Source organism: Corvus cornix, chromosome Z (assembly GCF_000738735.6).
Source record: "Corvus cornix cornix isolate S_Up_H32 chromosome Z, ASM73873v5, whole genome shotgun sequence".
In the NCBI taxonomy this organism is placed as follows: domain Eukaryota; kingdom Metazoa; phylum Chordata; class Aves; order Passeriformes; family Corvidae; genus Corvus; species Corvus cornix.
The window spans coordinates 50,946,442-50,964,827 of NC_046357.1; the positions used below are offsets into that span (position 1 = coordinate 50,946,442).

An 18,386-nucleotide genomic window follows, 5' to 3' on the forward strand; every position below is an offset into this window, starting at 1 on the left:
TTTCAGATAGCATTCCCTACCAGAAAAGAAGGCATGATTCAGCAAACTGTGAATAGATCACCTGGCTCTACAGACCTCACTAAGAAACCCTTCAGACTTACAGAACAGTCTCTGTTCTGTACGTCACTGTGCAAAATACATGACTACAAAATAAAAAGAGAAAAAGTGTAAAAAGAGATAAATTATCCTTCTGTGTACTCTGAATAGTAGCCTAGAAAAAAGGAATATTACTCCAATAAAAAATTATCTTATATAGTCAACACTGCAGAAGGACCAGAAAACTTTAACTCCTAGCTTCAAAAGTTTTCAGTGCACAGTAATAAAATTATCTAATTTTCTATAATGATGTACAGCACCAATTACAGTGAGCCTGTAGCTCTTTTTATGTGTTCATTAGAAGAAGGTCAGTAATTCACATGGAGCAATTTTATGACTGTCATGTCTTGCTGGAAATATCTGCATGTCTGGAGATATCTGTCTGGCTTCTCTGGAGATGTGCTTATTAGATTAGAGCAGAGAAACACTAATGGAGAGCAGATGGCAACTGGTTCTGCAGAAGAGAAAAAGTGGATGCAAATATCCTTCTTCCTTTTCTGCCTCAGCCATGAAGAGCAAGGCTTGTTTCCAGCCCTGCTACCACGGTACAAGCAGCACACTGAAAAGGCTCAGGAGGGAGAGAGGGAGGCAGTGCTCTGGTGTACCACGCTCAGCAATCAGCTGGCATTCAAAGGGACAGAAAGTCAAGCAAATTTAGTGGAAAAAATTGAGCTGCCAACCATTTTTAAGCAATGTCCCCTAGCACATCCTTTTGCAACCTTCCTAATCCTGTCTAATTTGATGGGTGGGGGAATTACTGTGGTTTGCAGGAATGTGTATTAGCTTAGATAATTTGTACATGGTAACACATATGCTGAACAGTTTAAAGAAAAATAACAGCTAAAAATAAAATGAAAAATAAACCTAAAAATTAAATCAAAAAATTAAATTCTTCTAGGTTAGTTTGGTTGGTTTTTCTGCCAAAAATGTTCTTCTCTCTCCAGAATCTGTAAAGTGATAATTCTACTAGAACAAGGATGAAAGCATTAGCAGAAATGGGAGTTGCAGCTCCAAGGCAGGATTGTAGTTCAACAGAGTCCTTCTATCTTAAGGCCTTCACTCAAACTGAATGCTTTAATATTATGAAGTGGTAAAAAATATTTGAGCAGTTAAGAAAGAGCAAGAGGCATCAGGGTGCTACATGTGTTACAAAGGGTGAGTTCCTTTATATAGTTCTGATTTCTAATTTTTAATTAAAAATTTAGGAAAAAAATTTCCATTAGAGTAACTTTGATATAATATGCATCTAAACCTCACAGATAATATTGAAACGCTTCATTAAGAAAATTCCCAAATCCACAGCAAAAATACACATTTCATAAACATTACTTTTCCAAAGTGAGAAGCCCTAGTAAAGAAAACAGCACCATCCTTGTGAGAGGAGTTACACACATGCCAAAGCATTTTCTGTATCAGCAGACAGCTTGAACTAGCCTGGCAGTGCTAAGAACGCTTGTAAATGAAGCACAGTGGTGCAAGTGGGACAGAACTGCCCCAAGAACAAGCCAAGAACAAGAATTTGGTTGAGATAATTCTACTGCAGTCTAGATGGTAAAGAATGACAGAGGAGAAACTTTGATTTTGAGGTAAGATAGGTGTCCTGGTTAATAATCATCTGATCTTCTAATGTTGGGGAAAACTCTTCAATGTTAATGCACTATTCTTCTCCTGAAGAAACTTCAGCTTTAAACTGTAGCTAGTCAGTTGTAGTACTTTTTTCACTTCAAGTGCATTTTTGTGTCACCAAGTATCAAACCTCTGAGTTTGCATGCTGAGGAAAAAATATTACTGTCAAAATTCTGTATACTTCTAGTTTGTTCTCTGGAAATGCAGGCATACAGCAGTAGTACAAAAAACCCCCAAATCTGGAAATGTAAATAATCCTGAAGTGGAATTGAGATCTGTTAATTACATACAACTTTTTGCATAAGAGAAAAAAAATCCATCTGTTAATTTATACTGATCTTCATCATCTAGTTGAGGCAGGGAGGGATTTTTATTTTTTTTTAAATTTGTAGAGGGCAACCTCCACTTGCAGACAGGGTGTCCAGCACGGCCACTTTCTGATTCCTTCTGCTTAGCCTGGGTACGGTCAATGGAAGGAAGCCAAACTTACATGTTAAATTCTGGACTTTTGACAGGAGATGTCAAAGTGGCCATGAGGCAAAAAATGCAGGCAGTTTGGTCCCACTATGTACTTACGGAACTGAGAGGGCTGAAAGGTGATATGAGGCAGAGTCATTATATCATAATTTGTCTTGTTAATACATGCAAAATATATGCACATTTTGATTACTGTAAATTCTTTAAGATTGTGCCTCCAGGCCTTTACAATATGCTGCCTAGGCTATCAGTCTTCACAGCAGTATTTAGAAATCCAAAGGGAAAATATATTGTTGTGTGGGAAAATAATATGTGTGTGTCCATGTGTGTGCATGTGTGTCTACAGGCTGCCACAAACAGAATGTGATAATGTGACTTCCGTTGTTCTAATTATTTGCTTTATGAAGCAGGCAAGATTGTCTTTCAAACAAAACCAAACCAAACCAAACCAAACCAAACAAAAGAAAACACAACAAAACAAAATACCATCCTACTGATTTATACAGCTATATAGTACAATAGTAGTAAATTACTGCTTCTACAATTTTTAAGCATCCATTTTCTATCTGAGAATCCACAATGATCCAGATGCAAATAATTTTTTTTAGCATACACAGTTTTAAATAGTGCAGGTTTTAAAATTGAGATGTACGTGTAAAAGCACAGTGTGCTTTTCATATTGTGTATTTCATATAGATTAGGTGCTGCCTCAAGCTGATGTATGACATACTTTTGTATTTATATTCTGTGATGCTGTAATTAAATCTGAGAGGCTAGGTATATGGCATCAAAATATACATAAACTCAAAAAATTAGCATCAGCAGAATGGTCTGTCTTTTTTTTATGCATGCTGGGCCATCTAACTGTCAAATGGTGATGTGTCCATTCAGAAGTTATTTCCAAGGAGGTGTTTTCATTTAAACTGTTGTCGGATCTGCTGACTGATTTATGGCTTGGTTGACTGGTAAGGGATCTGTTCCGCTGGCAGGGCTATGGTGAGCTGTCACTTCTCCCTGTGAACCATGGCTGTTCCTCATCACTGACAAAATGAGAAATACGGACCCAGAGGTGCAGTTTTTTTCCTGAAGGTGCTAAAGAGCTGCACCAGCCTGTCTACTTTTAAAGTCCTCACCTATGTTCATAAAACTGATTCAATGTAGTTGGAATTACTGAAGATTTTAGATATGCTCAGAGGAAAGAAAGATAAATTTAAGGAAAGATAACCATCACCTAATATTTAGAAGTCACTGTGGAACAAATAATGTCATCATATATAGGGTAAGTTTATTTATTATCTATCAATATACGTCTGTGAGTACAGATCATCTTTGACTACCTTGAAGCCTTTTTTTTCCAAGAGTTTCTTTAAAAATACGTATTTGGCTAGAGGCTCAGAAAAAAGATTGATACTACTTATTTACTCAACATACAATTTGCTATGCCTTTGAAAAAGGACGTGGAAAGGTGATTCTGGGGGAGAGAAGGAGTTTGGAAAGGTAAATACTTTAATTTAGAAGAAAGATGATGCTTGTTTCAAATACTTAAAAGTTACATAAATGACTGCGTATTTAGTAAAAAAATTATTCTGGAAACCTGGGCTTCAAGAGCAGTATCCATTCTAAATATATTCTAGCTTTACTCTGCTCATTCCAACGGGATTTGTTGTGCATGGTTTCTTCTGTAGGTGTTTCAAACTTTTCAATGGTCACTCATAATTGGACAATGGTGACGCCATTTAACACGCTAACCAAAGAATACCACCAGAACCTTCCTAAACATGCTACTGATTATTCTGTAGAATTACTTAATAAAAAGATGCTCTATGGCACATTACCACTCTCCTCCCTTAGCTGACTTCAGTTCTGTTCAGCTGTCACTGACAGAAGAAACCACTAAAACCTGTGCTCTTAGAAAAAATGTCCTCTCCTTTTAAAATTTTCTATCTAGTCCCATGTACAGAAATATCCTTTCTCAAGTATGGTACCCTTGAGGTCTGACTTACATAACGTGCAAGGTTGTAATCTGCACGTACTTTGGGAGAATATTCAAGCTGATGAGGTTGTTTGCAGACTCAATCTCCTTACCTGATCCATATATTTAAAGGATAAGGGATTTCAATTCATTGCAGCTGCTGTGCTGTAACATTTTTAATCCTGAGCACATTGGTAAAGGTATTTGGTATTTCCTTTCTGCCACTATACCTTTCAGTGTTTCTGTCCTGCTCTTCTAATGGATTTTTATAATTCAGGGCTCTTGAAATTAACATGATAAGGGTCAGGGGAAAGTAGCACTACTCATTTTTTATATTTCTGCTGAGGAAGACGGCTACAACATACCACACAATACAGAATGAGGAACTGTTTCAACAAGGCAGGATCCAGCACACAGGTAACAGCTATTTTACAGGCTTGGAAGTAAACTAACAACACAGAAAGTAGCTTTAATAACAGTTGCAGGTATGGAAAAATACAAATAATAGCATAAATCCACACAGTATGTAAGAGCCTACAATTATGGCAGCAGACACACTATTACTCAAGCATCTAAAACCACAGAGAAAGCAAGCCAAATAACTTGCTAATTGTGCTTAGTATGCAAAAAGTTCATATTTGGAGCACACAAACAGGACACTCTGTACTGGCAGGAAGGAGAAGGCTCTGACTGAAAGCTCATGCAAAACTGAGACTGTATCTAGCTACAAAAAAGCAATGGCATTATTTTCAACCTACCGTCTGTTGGGCTCTTACCTTTTTGACATCCCTGACTAGATGATGCAGAGTATTGGATGGTCCATGTCTCTGCAAAGGACAAATGAAGAAGAAAAAAATAGTTTGCACAAAATGTAAATGTTAGGATAACTTTCTCACCTTAGTAGTTTAGAAATCAGGCAGCTGAGAGAACTTAAATTGTGCAGTGCTATCAATTAAAAAACCACAAAACAATTACAAGAGCATTATTTCACCTGAATCCTCTTTTGTAGAAAACTCTTGCATAAGAAAACCATAAGAACTACTGTATTGGATGAAAACTGAAGTCCTGTGTACCAGGTTAGGCTTGGAAAAGCCAGGAGCACAGCACAACATGCACTACCTCTGGGAAAGAACGGACAGAAAACCAGCTGCTTTAGTCTCAGCACTTCCTGCACACTTCCATCGCTGACGGCTCAGAGAGACTGAGCCTGCAATTGAGCCTGTCTCATCTGAAAGCCACTGTCCATGAATGCACATGTATGTGAATGCAGCATGCACAGTGTGTGAATTTGTCCAATCTTCTTTTGACTCCAGCTGGCATTGCAAAAATATTCTGAAGAGGAATACCGCAATTTCAATTTTATTATTATTATTATCATTGTTGTTGTTGTTTTTATATCTTAATTTATTTTCTGCTTTGTTTTTGACTGTTGCTGATATTTTAAGAGACTTTTATGAGAGGTCTTCTTGGTCGTAGCTGATGATGGATGAGATCATTGCACATGTGTAGAGTCGATGTTTCCATACATGCATTGCTCTGCACTTCTCAACAGTTATTTTTACATAAACCCATCTCTGAGCATGATGAGACTTACCTGTGATTCTTCATATGCTGCTTCAGATTTTCCTACCCTGAGTGATTCTAAATCATCTGTGAACATTATTGTCTCTTCTGTAGGTACCATTTTTCAGATCTTATATAAGCAAGCTGAACAGCTGTGGTCCCAGGACAGGGTCTTCTTCAATGACCCTGGTCATAATGTCCTTTTGTGGTGAAAACAGACCATGTATTCCTTCTCTCTGTTTTCTAACATTCAAGTAGTTTTTAAACCAAAAGTGTCCCTGATCTTCTATGCCATGGCTATACTTCTTTAGTAGCCTTTGAAGCTTTAAAATATTGTCAAACAGTTTTGCAAGAAAAAAAGGGGACCAAGTGCAACATCCTTATTCTCCTGCATGTTGATTGCAGAAATGGTAATGGATTTCTAAGGCTTAAAATTTTCCTACAGAAGCTGGGTAAACTCTTTGTTGACATAAAATTGATTCCCTTGTCTGTGAATTCTATAATTTGTCCTATTTTTACAAATTTGCCATGGCAGAGGTAAGATTCAATGGTCTGTAGCTTCACAGGTCACTCCTAGGTCTCATGCTGAAATATGGTATTTTTTAACTGGCCTTGTGATTTTTCTGGTGCTAAGGCTACTATGGATGCATTTGATCATATATTATAATTGGTAGTTTAGGCATTTCACAGCCCGGATCTTTCAGAATTTGTGCATGAAAAAATTTATGCTGATTTCTATAGCAATAACTTAATTCAATTTTGTAGCTCTAGAACTGAAGACTTCCCTCAAACTTATTCCCTGTAAAAGCTGGCTTTAGTACAACAACTACACTGCTTATCCCTGTTGCAAGAAAGCTCACAGGCATTCTGTTCTTAATACCTGGGTGCTAGTCCATAGGCAAAGTGTAAGCTGATCAAAGATCAGATGGAATTTGTCTCTAGGGTGACATGGATACCTGTTTCTCTACATTTTGCCCAAATCTAATGAATTCTTTTCATGTTTGATATTTTTGCAAGACTGACTTCTGGTCACCATCAGTGTGCAACACCTCTGGATAACAGCCCAGTGTGGCAGCTTACGACGGCAAGGGCTTTGAACAACCTGGCAGAAGAAAAACTTTTTGAAAAGAGATACGCTCATATCACAGACTTTCTCCAACACACAAAACTGGGAATTCTAAGAACTAGACAGTGCTTTAAGACTTTTTTCATAACACATAGGAAGTTTGAACTTTCTGAACTACTACCTAAGTTGGGTGAATGCTGGAATGTGTTTTGCATTTGAGAATTCAGAAGCAAACTGAACTTGTGCAGTTTTCTATTCATTTTAATGGCAAAGATTAAAAACCTGCAAACAGGTTTTTAAAAGTCGAAGGTATAATTTTTGGAACACTCAGTGAGGGCATGGGAAAGTCCTTCACTATAACAGAGATTGATTAAGAGTTGGATGATTTTTCTGAAACCATATTGTCAGGAGTCATATAACACCATTGTATGGTCCTAACTTGCCAGTTAGTGTCTTCCAGCCAATGCCACCTGCCTAAATCTTAGGCTTGTCATTGGAATTACAATGACAAGCAATTAGCTGGTACTGTGTGGGGCTTAGTTCATGTCTTACAAAATCCATACAGCAGATTATGTGGGCAAGACACAACATGTTACATTATATGAGAGACAAGCAAGAGAGACAATATGGACTACTGAAAAATTTCTGCAGCAGGTGTTGACTGCCTTGTGCATCATCATCATGTCATTACAATACAAGTGGGAGCTAGAACAGTGAATATAGAGACAGAAAATTTGCCTTAGGTTGGCCCTACCGTATTGTACAGTTCCTCTAGCCGGGAGATGGTGAGAAAACGATGCATGCTTACTCCATTTTCTATGAGTAATTTCACAAAATCCACTCTGTCCAACACCAATGCATCCAGCATTGCTTGCTCAAGGGAGCCCACCTGCAAAGCAAGTGATTAATTGAAGCTGTTCCTGGGCGTGGCAGGCTGCATCCAGCTGGTTCAGTCACTCTAGCACAAGCAGGGAATCCTGACAAAATTCTGAGGGCTGCTCTTCTATGCTTGAAATGGGATAATCACGGTTTTAATCTGTAACAGCTTTTTCTGACTCAGGGCTGCATTTCAAAAGTTAATATCAGAGTGCTAGTTAACATACTCTAGGAAAAACAGATTAGGACAAAGGAACTGGAACCCAGAAAACTGGTGACCACATCTCCACCCTATTCACCATGTCATTATTATTGCTATTTCTTTTCCTGTCAAACATTTTATTTGTATTGGATTTATTTGTTATGGGCACACAAAATCACTTCAGTTCTGTTTTTTCTAGAGTTTTCTTTTGTTTGTGGTGTGGAAACTCAGGGAAATTTGAACACCCAGGAAACAGAAATAGCTTCACAATTTGCATTCCTTTGAAGGCCCAAATGCAAGAGGTCTACTCACACAAAACCCCTCCTTCTTATCTCTTGTAGGTCAGGTGGAGTTAGAATGATGAGAAATTACCTCATCCTTCCAGCTTTTAGCTTGCAAAATTATTTCAGTTTGCAGAATTTATGCAAATTTTTGCTATGATGTGGTGATGAAGCGATAACAGTAAGGCCAGTTTAGTGCCATTAAAATCCCTCTTACGTTTTGACATACATGTCAAAATGATACGATGCACAATATCATAGACAAAATAAATAGTCCTGTTCACTCCATAACTGCAAAGGCGAGGATTTTTGTACTAGCTTTTATGGGCAGCAAGCTGCAGAAAGCTACATTTAAAGCAAGGATACTTAAACAGAAGCTCTTCCCATTGTTATAATTTTTCCATGGGGAATTGTAAATGCTCATGTAATGACAGCATGTGAAATTTTAATGACAGTGATGAAACAAGTGTCACAGTAATGACTATTGTGGTCCCATTGAAACTTCTGAGACAAGATAAGTTGGGCTTTGAGGAGATAAAGGTAAAGATCGAGGCTTTCTCGTTTTTTTGTCTGGGTGACTTCTGTCCCTGTAAAAGCTGCAGCACAATCTGGGAGTTGACTCCTCCTCCTCCTCTGCCTGACACAGTGTTCAATAGCCCCTCCATTTACAGCCCTACCACTCCTGAAGAGAATCTATGCCCCTGGTGCTCCCTGGGAATGGTGTGAGCTGGGGAGCAACTGGAGCACAGAATAGGACAGATATAGAGCAGGCAGATAGATGCAGAACAGCAGTGGGCACAAACTTAACACCACCTGAGGTCTGGAGCCACAGCCCATCTGCAGCGACACTGCTGATCAGCTCCTGCAGTCTACCTGACTTCCAACATCTGTGTGGCATATTTTTATGCCAAATCATAACCTTAAATTCAGTATTTGCATACAAAAGCATGCTGCTTGAAGAGAAAAAAGATGCTTTGACTTTCCTTGAATTTATAGCCTAGCACTAAAACACGGCTGTACACTTGTTTTTCTCAGATTGCAGAATCATGCTTGGTGGTATAAATCTGGTACTTCCCGTTTTTTTCAGAGGTATGGTTTCCTACTCTTAAGGCATCGCTAGATGTCACCATTTCCTTGGACAACAGAACACATTACCATCTCTGCAACTGTGCCTGCCTTCAGCAGCTGTGATTGGGAACCATGTGTTTGGCAGGACCCAGTGTGTTTTAAGCCACACTAAAGCCACCATTGCCAACAGAATGGATTTAATACTCTGGAGGGTTCAAAGCGTTTTCAACAGAAGATGCTGTGTATATATATATATATATATATATACTGTACCGGCCACTGTTGCCCATAAATAAAGATCTGACTGCGGGCGATGTCTACTCTGTTCCAGGCTAGTGCTAGGCTCAGCTGGTCGGGAGCAGATGCGTTAGCTCCTGTGTATACAGACAGGGGTGCAGGGAGAAAAAAGAAATAAGACATTACGCTCATAATTCCATGGTAATTCCTCTTCTTGAAAAGTCTTACAGATGTCCATGTCATTTCTGCAGCTGATCTCATACTAAAACAAAACCAAACTGTCCATTGCACCTGTAAAAAAAATTGGTTCTCAAATCTGGATGTGTGGTTCTCAGATTGTCTTCTAAACATTAATTATTTCCTCATATTCCCCTTCAATATACAGCAGATACTGGTGATATCAGAAGAGGGAATTCGTGGTGGACTAAACTGGTTTCCCTCCTATTGGATAGGAAGCAAGAGAACAAGCCAGGATACAGATGGAGCTGCAGGAATACACACACCCCCACACATATCACTGAGAGCGCACACACATACACACACACACACGTGCCTCTAGCAATTACAAGTAGATTCAACTCGTACAGACACCCCTCATTTCAGTAGTTGTGCTTTTTTTGGCATCTTATGCATTTCCGCTTGGTAAGAAGCATAGAATTTCTCCCCCGTTTGTACTGAGGGGTCTTGGTAGGACAAATTTCCCTTCACATATGAAATATCCAAGTAAGAAAGCATTCTATAAAGCTGGTGTCAAGGTATAATACATCCAAACTAAACCAGAAACTATGTGGATGATAAGATGGATTTGGAGCTGTTTGTTTTTGGAAGAGAGGGTATGTTTTTCCCTGCAGTTATAATGGACACTGTGGGACATTCCTGTCCTGCTGTGCTTTTTTAATATTTCACAGTTCTCAGCTGATTTGCAATAATAAAACAGCATTTGTGCTTCAGTGTCACAGGGAGAGCTGGCCTGAATGAACTAATCCACCAAATAAATAAAGGGCCCTTTGACTTTTAACTACATATCTGCTTGCAGTGGTTAGGTGATTGTATAAAGGCTTATTTTTTAAAGAACTCATACCTCTACTGTTACTGTGTCTTTATTAATTCTTATACTGATATAATGGAGTGAGCATAAGTAACAGCTTTTCATTACTTCAAAGCATTTCTGTCCCCATTTCTGTACTATTCAAACCCACGCTCTCCAGTTGAAAGTGGACTCTGAAATTGGAGGCAAGGAAAACATAAAGCTGGCTGTTGAAATTCTCTATGAAGACCTTAATGAAAACCTTCATGAAGCCTAGCCTGTAGTTTAATTTCATAACTCTCAACTTTGAAGTCAGTTCACTGCTGACATTGCCAAATACTTGTCAATACCTACAGTGATTGTTTGGGAGATAGTGGATTGTGAATCATCCAAATCACATTCATACAGAAATGAGCTCAGATAAAAAGGTGAACAATGCAGGAACAAAACAGAATTGAAACAAATAAAGGAGGAAGAAAAAAGTGAAAATATTTCTGTGACTTCTGTGGCTAAGAAGTACCAGGAATGTCCCTTTGCATAAGACACAACTTCTCATTGCTATGTGCTACAACACAGACAAAAGCTCTCACAAGAGACCTCAGGGGGAATGCCAACATCTGAAACTTCTGGAGTTTCTTACACAAGCAACACACAGCATTCAAGAACAGAAAATATTTACCTTTGGAAAAGGCAAAAATGTTGCTACATTTCAACATCCCAGGATTTATTTATAAAAACAGAAAACAAAATTACCTGCAGAGAATATGATAATGTAAGTTTAACACAGAGAGCAAATAATGTTCTTCCCCCTTCTGATGCAAACAAGAGATCCTCTCATCAGATCTCCCCCAACCATGTGCCTATAGGAGAAGTGAGAGCTTTAGCAGGTGCTCAGGTAAGGTTTTTGGTGAGCCATGGAGGAGGCACATGGATGAACTCTAAAACTGGGGGGCAGTGACAGTGATCCCACAGCCTGACAACATTTTGCACATGTGATGAGGGAGCTCCAGTTGCTGATTTTCCTCCCACAGCCTACAGTCTGGGTAGCCAGGGGTGCCGTCTAGTTAGAAACCATTTTGGATCAAGAGTGGATCAGATGGACTTGGGGAGGGAAGTGGGCTACTTACACTGCCCCCACTTCAGACAGAGGTCAAGCTAAATCACTGAGGCTCCAGATGAGTAACTTCTGAGCCCTAGCAGGGAGTGCTCTCCAGTTTGTGTCAACTGACCCTAGCAATCCTGGGCCTTTTCATGCTTTAGGAAAGATTCAGCTGGCAGATGAATAGAGGGTCTTCTGGTGCATTTGATCACAGGAAAGAGCAGCTGGCATAGGGCCTGCTCATCTGTTCATCAAAATTGTTTTGTTTGAGCATGCTCATTGCTGCAAATACTGAGCAGAGGGGAAAGCAAGCCATGGTCCAGCCTGTGTCCTTCCCATCTCCCTTCACTGTGCTTAAGGCTGCCAGCAGTGGCCAAGCTTTCCTGTGGGTGCATGTGCAGTCCCAGAGCTGATGCTCTTCTCAGTGCTTGTTGCCATGATGTTTGATTTCATTGTCTCACAGAGCACTGCAGATATCTGGCAGTCAAAGGGCATGTGTGGTTTCTCAAGGGGATGCTGTACTCCACGTCTGAACCAGTCTATCAGCTAGGGTGCAGACTGGGAAGTACAGGTGTGCATGCTGGGACTCTGGTGCATTTGGTGGGATGGGTGCTTCCAGAGTAAAGTTTCTTGCTGGAAAGCCCTTGCTTCCTTCTCCTCTTTCCTGTCTTCCTTGAGGTGTTTTCAGGTGAATGTGGATAACACTGATGTTACTTAGGAGGAGAAGGAAAATCAAAGCTATAAATGTTTGTACAGAGCAGCATACGGGCTGTGGATGCCTTTTACTTGATTTTATTCTAGGATAGAACTGATGGCCTTTGTCTCACATGAAAAAGGAAGTATTCGGTAGGTGGAATTTTACCCAGTATTAAGAAGTATGAATGTTTCCACTCATATATAGAAAAATTCCGAGAAAAAACAGGAGATGGCCTTCTTAAGACACTGTCTCCTTTCAATCATTTCCTTGACTGCATTCAGTGCCATAGAGCATGGATTTGAGTCAGTAGGAAGAATCCAAAAAGTGATCTTTCTAGGGATGCATCTCACTCATGAGCACCACTTTAATGCACCCAAATCAAAACCAAAGATATTTGGGAAATAAAGAAATAAGGTACAGTAAATAACCTATTGTACTGCATTATTTTAATTGTCATATCATACTTATTGCGTTAAATAATGTTTTAAGTAATATGACCAATGTCTCTATAATATTTACTCTAGTAAATTCTAGTGTCTGGCTGATTGTAGGATATGTTCCTCAAAAGAATGTTTTAAGTCTATGACAGCATCTGTATTGTGACCCCTCCTTTCATCTGCTCCTAGAAGAAAAGTTGCTTTTGAGATGCAATTCATTGTTTTGGCAGTACTTGATATAGATATCTCTGGATATAGATAGACTGCTGGGACAGCAGTTAGTCCATGCAGATGTTAATTTTCTGTTCTTAGGCTGCCACCTAGGACTGCTTGGGTATCTTGCATAGACTCTTCTGGTAAAAAGTCACATTCTCTACTCAATATCTTGGACCAAAAATGCAATACTCCTTGGTGATAAAGCCTGGGACCATAAACTCAACACTGTATCTTTGGTGAGCCTGGGTACACATCAGACAGTGAGTGTTGTGCACTTGCAGGATTACTGAAGAGCTTTTATATACTTATTACTACAGGCTTTTATATACCAGCTAAAGCTTACTGTGACCAACATAAACCCCTGAAGGACTCTTCTGGAATAGCCCATGATCTTGGTGCACAGGAATCTGGAAAGCTGAAATGACACAAAACTGATCTACCTAGACAGAAATTGTTGTGGGACACATTTCCAAAGTGCACCCAAGCATGTCAGTGTCCTCTCTGAATCATCATCTAAAGAAAAGAAATAGATTAGGAAAATAGCAATCCTAATTAACTTTTTGCTCTGTGTCTCAGCAGGTCTGATGCTGTCTTCTGTTTCAGCAGCTCTTTGGTGCAAAGGCTGTGTTTCCACAGCATTTGCTACGAATCATCTTGGCATTTAAGAAGCCAATTGATAATATAAAAGCAGACAGCAAAAACAGCTATAGGTGCACTAACCACGTATCTGACCTAACTCTGAAACCTTTTTGTGCCTGTGATTTCATGGCTGGCAGACTATCCCAGACCATCTGATACTACATGATGGCTGTTCAGTGAGCATGAATCATGATTTACTCACAGGCTGGAAAGTATGCAGAGACATCACCTCTGCTTTAGCCTCATCTCAGAGGGTTACATGGCAGTAATATCACTACATGCTCATACCACAGAGCACCTCTTTCCCAGTGCTGACAATAGCACTGGTGAGGCTTCTGGAGCACCATCTGAGCCATGGCTGGTGCTAGTCTGCTCCAGACATTGCAACAGCTTCGTGAACTAGGATCTTTGATGCCACTTCAAAACAAGTATTTTTTTAGAACATCTCCATATGCCGTCTTTAACTTGCCTGTCATATGCCTTCTGCTTTGCTAGCAGCTGCAAAAGGACAAAATCCATTACAATGTGAGTTCCAACTGTTCAAGTTAAGAGAGCACAAACAGTTAAACTGCATTGATAAACTTGCCTGCTAAAACTCATGCCTTTGGAAACTTACTTCCCACATTTGTGTCTCTCAACATTAAAAAAAAAAAAAAAAGCATTTGCAAACCATATGCTGTTGTGACATCCATGAAATGTAAATTGATAACCAGTTTGGATGCCATTCTGTAGTTTATTGAAGACCACTTCCAAGAAAGACAGATCTTGCTGACAAGATTAAACAAGTGAAAACAAACAAGGAAATAATCTGCGGTGCTGAGTTTGGGGCGTGGGGAATATGCTGCCCAGGAAAGCTCCTGAATTGGCAGTGTGTCTGGTGTGGGTTTAAAAAGAGATTAGTTCATCACAACTTTTACACAGCAAATAGGAAATGACACTTTGTGTTTCCAAACCCTTGTCCCCCTCCACCGTGACCAAATCACTCACACCAGGGTGGGATGGTTCATTAGCTGATATGTTCCTCTTGCACTATCAAGAGCAGCAAATTCCTCATCAGGAAGACAGAGAAAAAGTTACTGGTAATCACTCACCAGTTTCATACATTGTGCTGCCCCTTTTTTCACACAGTACTGAAGAGTAGGAAGACTAAATTAATTCTAAAATTTAAATTTATGAATTTCAAGATAACTCAGACCCAGGCTTCAAATCTCCTTATTATTTTACTTATTATAATTATTACTTTTCTTTAATTTTAGAGACAGGCAACTGTGGAAAGTAAGTTTCCAATGGCATGAAAATTCCAACACCATGTAAATTCCAACAGCATAAAAAAATAATTTAAATTTATTTTACTTATAACAAATAAGTTATTTATTAAGAATCAATAGACAAGTGGTCCAGCATTGCTACCTTAGACTTTGATGAAAAACCCAAGTATCCATCAGGCTAATGAGGTACATTTACAGAAAGTCAGTATTTCTTTCAAAGTGGGCCAGAACACTTGTACAAGGACAGGGTGTAAATAAGGACAACTGACTTGGCCGAGACAACAGATCTCATCTTTGCACATATTTGTTAAATGCCTTGTGATCAGGAGGCTTCTATGGACCAGAGGCACCTGGTGAATCTGATCTTCACTGAATACCTTCATAATCAGAAAGTCCTGAGGAGCAGGGAAGATGAGGTGTAAGTCTTAGTTTGTCTGGCTCTTTCTCGAGCAAGAAACAAGTGCTGCTGCCATCAGCAGATTTTCAAATCAAGATTCTCAGACAAGCATGAAAGGAGATGTCAAAAGTACTTACACAGATCCAGGCACTTCCTGAGCTAAAAAAACGTCCTTATGATGACTTGCACCCTTAACATGAAGAGGAAAGGTAATTTTATTTTACTAAGGGGCCAACAGCACCAATTAGGCACAGCAAAATGGATATTCCAGATCAGGGAGGACTACTCATATACTGAGACTGCAACCTCAAAACAGTTGCTCATGTAAATACTGCAAAAGAACATTTCAAATAGAAAACAATCCCTCATAGACCTGTGATTTATTTTCTTCAGCTTCCAAGAGCCAGTTTTCAGAAGACTCCAGGGATCTATGTTGGGATACAGACCTTGAAAACACATCTAGAAAAAGTGGAATCACAACTCTAAGGCATTCTTTGCCTTATCAATAGAAAACAAGAGCAGTACTTCCAGGGATTGTCTTAAGAATAAATGTGAAGAGAATAACTTCACACTGAGGACAATAAAAGATTCAGTTATATTTAAGATAAAAATGAAACCTGAAATTATATTATTTCCAAGGGACCAAAAAGAGAAATTTGGTGATGGATACAATTCTTGATCCTTATTTTGAATTGATTTATTTTTTCTTTCGTCACCTTGGTTTATATTTTTTCTGTGTGAACATGTTCCAAATGCCATGAGGTTTAATTATGTAAGTAGTTAAAACACACCTCAAACTAGTAGCAGCAAAATAGTCATGTTACCTGCAGGACAAACAACTGGTGTCTTGATTGAAATTATCTAAAAAAGTGGAGAAAGCAATATTACAGAAACCTAAAGAAACAAAAACTACCGAAGCAAAGTAACTCTAGCTCATTTGCTTTGTTGATAGCTGTCAGCTTTCAATGATACTTTTGAAGTGGCCAGCGCTAGTTTACTTTTCTTCTTCATACTTTTGCTTTAAATGTTTGAAGTGAAACTTTTAAAATGGGATTAAAAATCATGCAGAAGGTAAAATGCTACTTTGCATGGCTAGATGAAAGTTACTCAGGCCTGCTCTCTTCACACAGCTTTTGTGAGTGTGAACAGGAAGAAATTGAGAAGAAAACTAATCCCTGAAACATACAGGAGTAGGTCCCATTACCTTTTGAATATCCAGTAAATCTATTATATTTTCTGCTGTGACTCAAATTCAGGTCTGCCACACCTGTACTATCTTATTCAGGTGTGGGGGTGGCAATACCATGCTGACAGCTAATATCAAAGAGCCTCATGAAGCGTAACTTTTCCCAGTCACCTTTGGAAGTCCATTCCCTTACGTTTCTCTGGCTGGACTTTAAATTTGTTTGGTATGTCTTATTCTCTGTTTTTTTAAATCAGCATGGTATTACATAGCACAAACCAGTCCAGACAGAAAAAAGATGACCCTGGTGATTGATAAATGCAGTTTGTGAAAATCCCTTTTTGGGGAATACCATTCAAATGGAGGGCTAGAACCTCCCAGTTCTTGTTTAGTAGAGTTATCCTTCATTTGGGAAGTTCAATGTGCTTCAGAGCCTTCAAAATCTCACTTGTTTCTGTATTTGTAAGCAGATGCTAAAGTACTAGATAATATAATATTTTGAAGGAAGCTAAGCTAAACGGCATGTTTGCAAGACCAGGGTCTATAATGAACTGTAGCAACAGCAAATTTATTTTAAGACAACCTTTTAAGAGCATAAATGCCACCTGTAATGGCTTAGGAAGATGTAGCAACCAGCCAAGTTTAAGACAAAAAGTCCAACCACCCCAATAGCTGAGTTCTTAACTCTGCAAGTGGAGGCTGAAAGGAGCCTCACACTATTTCCAGACTTTCCTAGGAATGACTACAGATAACATTTTACTTTGATAATAGAGCCAGCTTTATCTAAATGGAAGTTCTAGCTACCAAGGCAATCTGAGTAGTTCTTTGGCTGTCTTCTTGTGAATACTAATCTTCTCAAGTAACTGGTGTGGGGGTCACCACTGATGTTTCTTGTGACACATTAGTGATTGTGGGTGGGAAACAAAAATTCAGAAAGGAAAAGCAGTAGCTATTTCAACATTAAAGAAAGAGCTGGATTTGTATAAAGCAGATAGAGAAAGATGCAAAAATTCAGTTTCACAGTATAGGTTTACCATCTTGATAGATTCTGTCAATAAATGCAGGTTTCAGTACATCAGAGACACAAATTGGATTGATATAGACTCACTGTGGAGTTTAACTCTTTTACCTTTTAGTAGTGCTGTCAGGATAGCTAAGTCAATATCCTGGTGTCCTTCTGATCCCATGCGAAAAACTGTGATCTGCAATGTTAAAAGACAATACAATTATTGAAACCAGGGTAATTAAAAAAAAATAACTTAAATCAGGGCAGCGTGACTTGAATCTTAAAATGTCCTGATGGCTATGAGATAATCTTTATTCACTTTATGAGAAATTTATTAAATAGGATTAACATACAGTATTTTTTGTGACATAAAATTTGATAAGATAGAAATTGTATTAATGATCATATGGAAAAAAGGTGTTCAGTGTCACAGGGTGAAATTGGAGATGAAGAAATGTTCTTGTATTAGAGTGACACTAGACTTAAATGCTCCCAATAGATTACAAGGAAGATTTAGGTATATTATGAGTGTGGACCTAACTGATGGCATATGGCACAGAACAGATATTTTCAAGTGATATTAGAAACCTCTAAACTCTATATAGGAGAGAGTTAGATAAATAATCTAAGAATTATGTTTCTAACAGGTCTAGGAATGTCTTCAGCCATGTATGGTCAATGACCTATCACTCAAAGGTTTTGAGGCAGTGAGGCGAGATACACAATTCATAAATAGTAAGAATTAATATAGGGCAGCTGTTCTTTCTAGCCAGATTCACTCTTGGTTAAGACTGCACTGAAACATACAGAAGTGTAAATCCCCTTGCTCCTTTTGTTGCCATAGCAATAGCTGGTTTTGAACCTCTGGTTCTTATGAGGCAACAGAGATTGCAGTTTTTACTAGTGCCTTCCTTTACTCATGAAAACTATATCATCATTTTGATCTGAATGCT

At 38.8% G+C, this 18,386-nt stretch overlaps 1 protein-coding gene across 5 annotated transcripts in view; it reads right to left on the reverse strand.

The window, feature by feature from the left end:
- Positions 1-18,386, reverse strand: part of TRPM3 (transient receptor potential cation channel subfamily M member 3) — a 397,831-nt gene that overhangs the window by 55,938 nt on the left and 323,507 nt on the right. For all 5 annotated transcript variants that reach the window (XM_039567684.1, XM_039567686.1, XM_010393073.4 and 2 more), the window contains exons 9-12: positions 17,557-17,629; positions 9,501-9,601; positions 7,555-7,689; positions 4,948-4,998 (exon numbers count right to left, since the gene is read on the reverse strand). In XM_039567684.1, the coding sequence (XP_039423618.1) occupies positions 4,948-4,998; positions 7,555-7,689; positions 9,501-9,601; positions 17,557-17,629 (360 nt within the window). The remainder of the gene's footprint in view (positions 1-4,947; positions 4,999-7,554; positions 7,690-9,500; positions 9,602-17,556; positions 17,630-18,386) is intronic.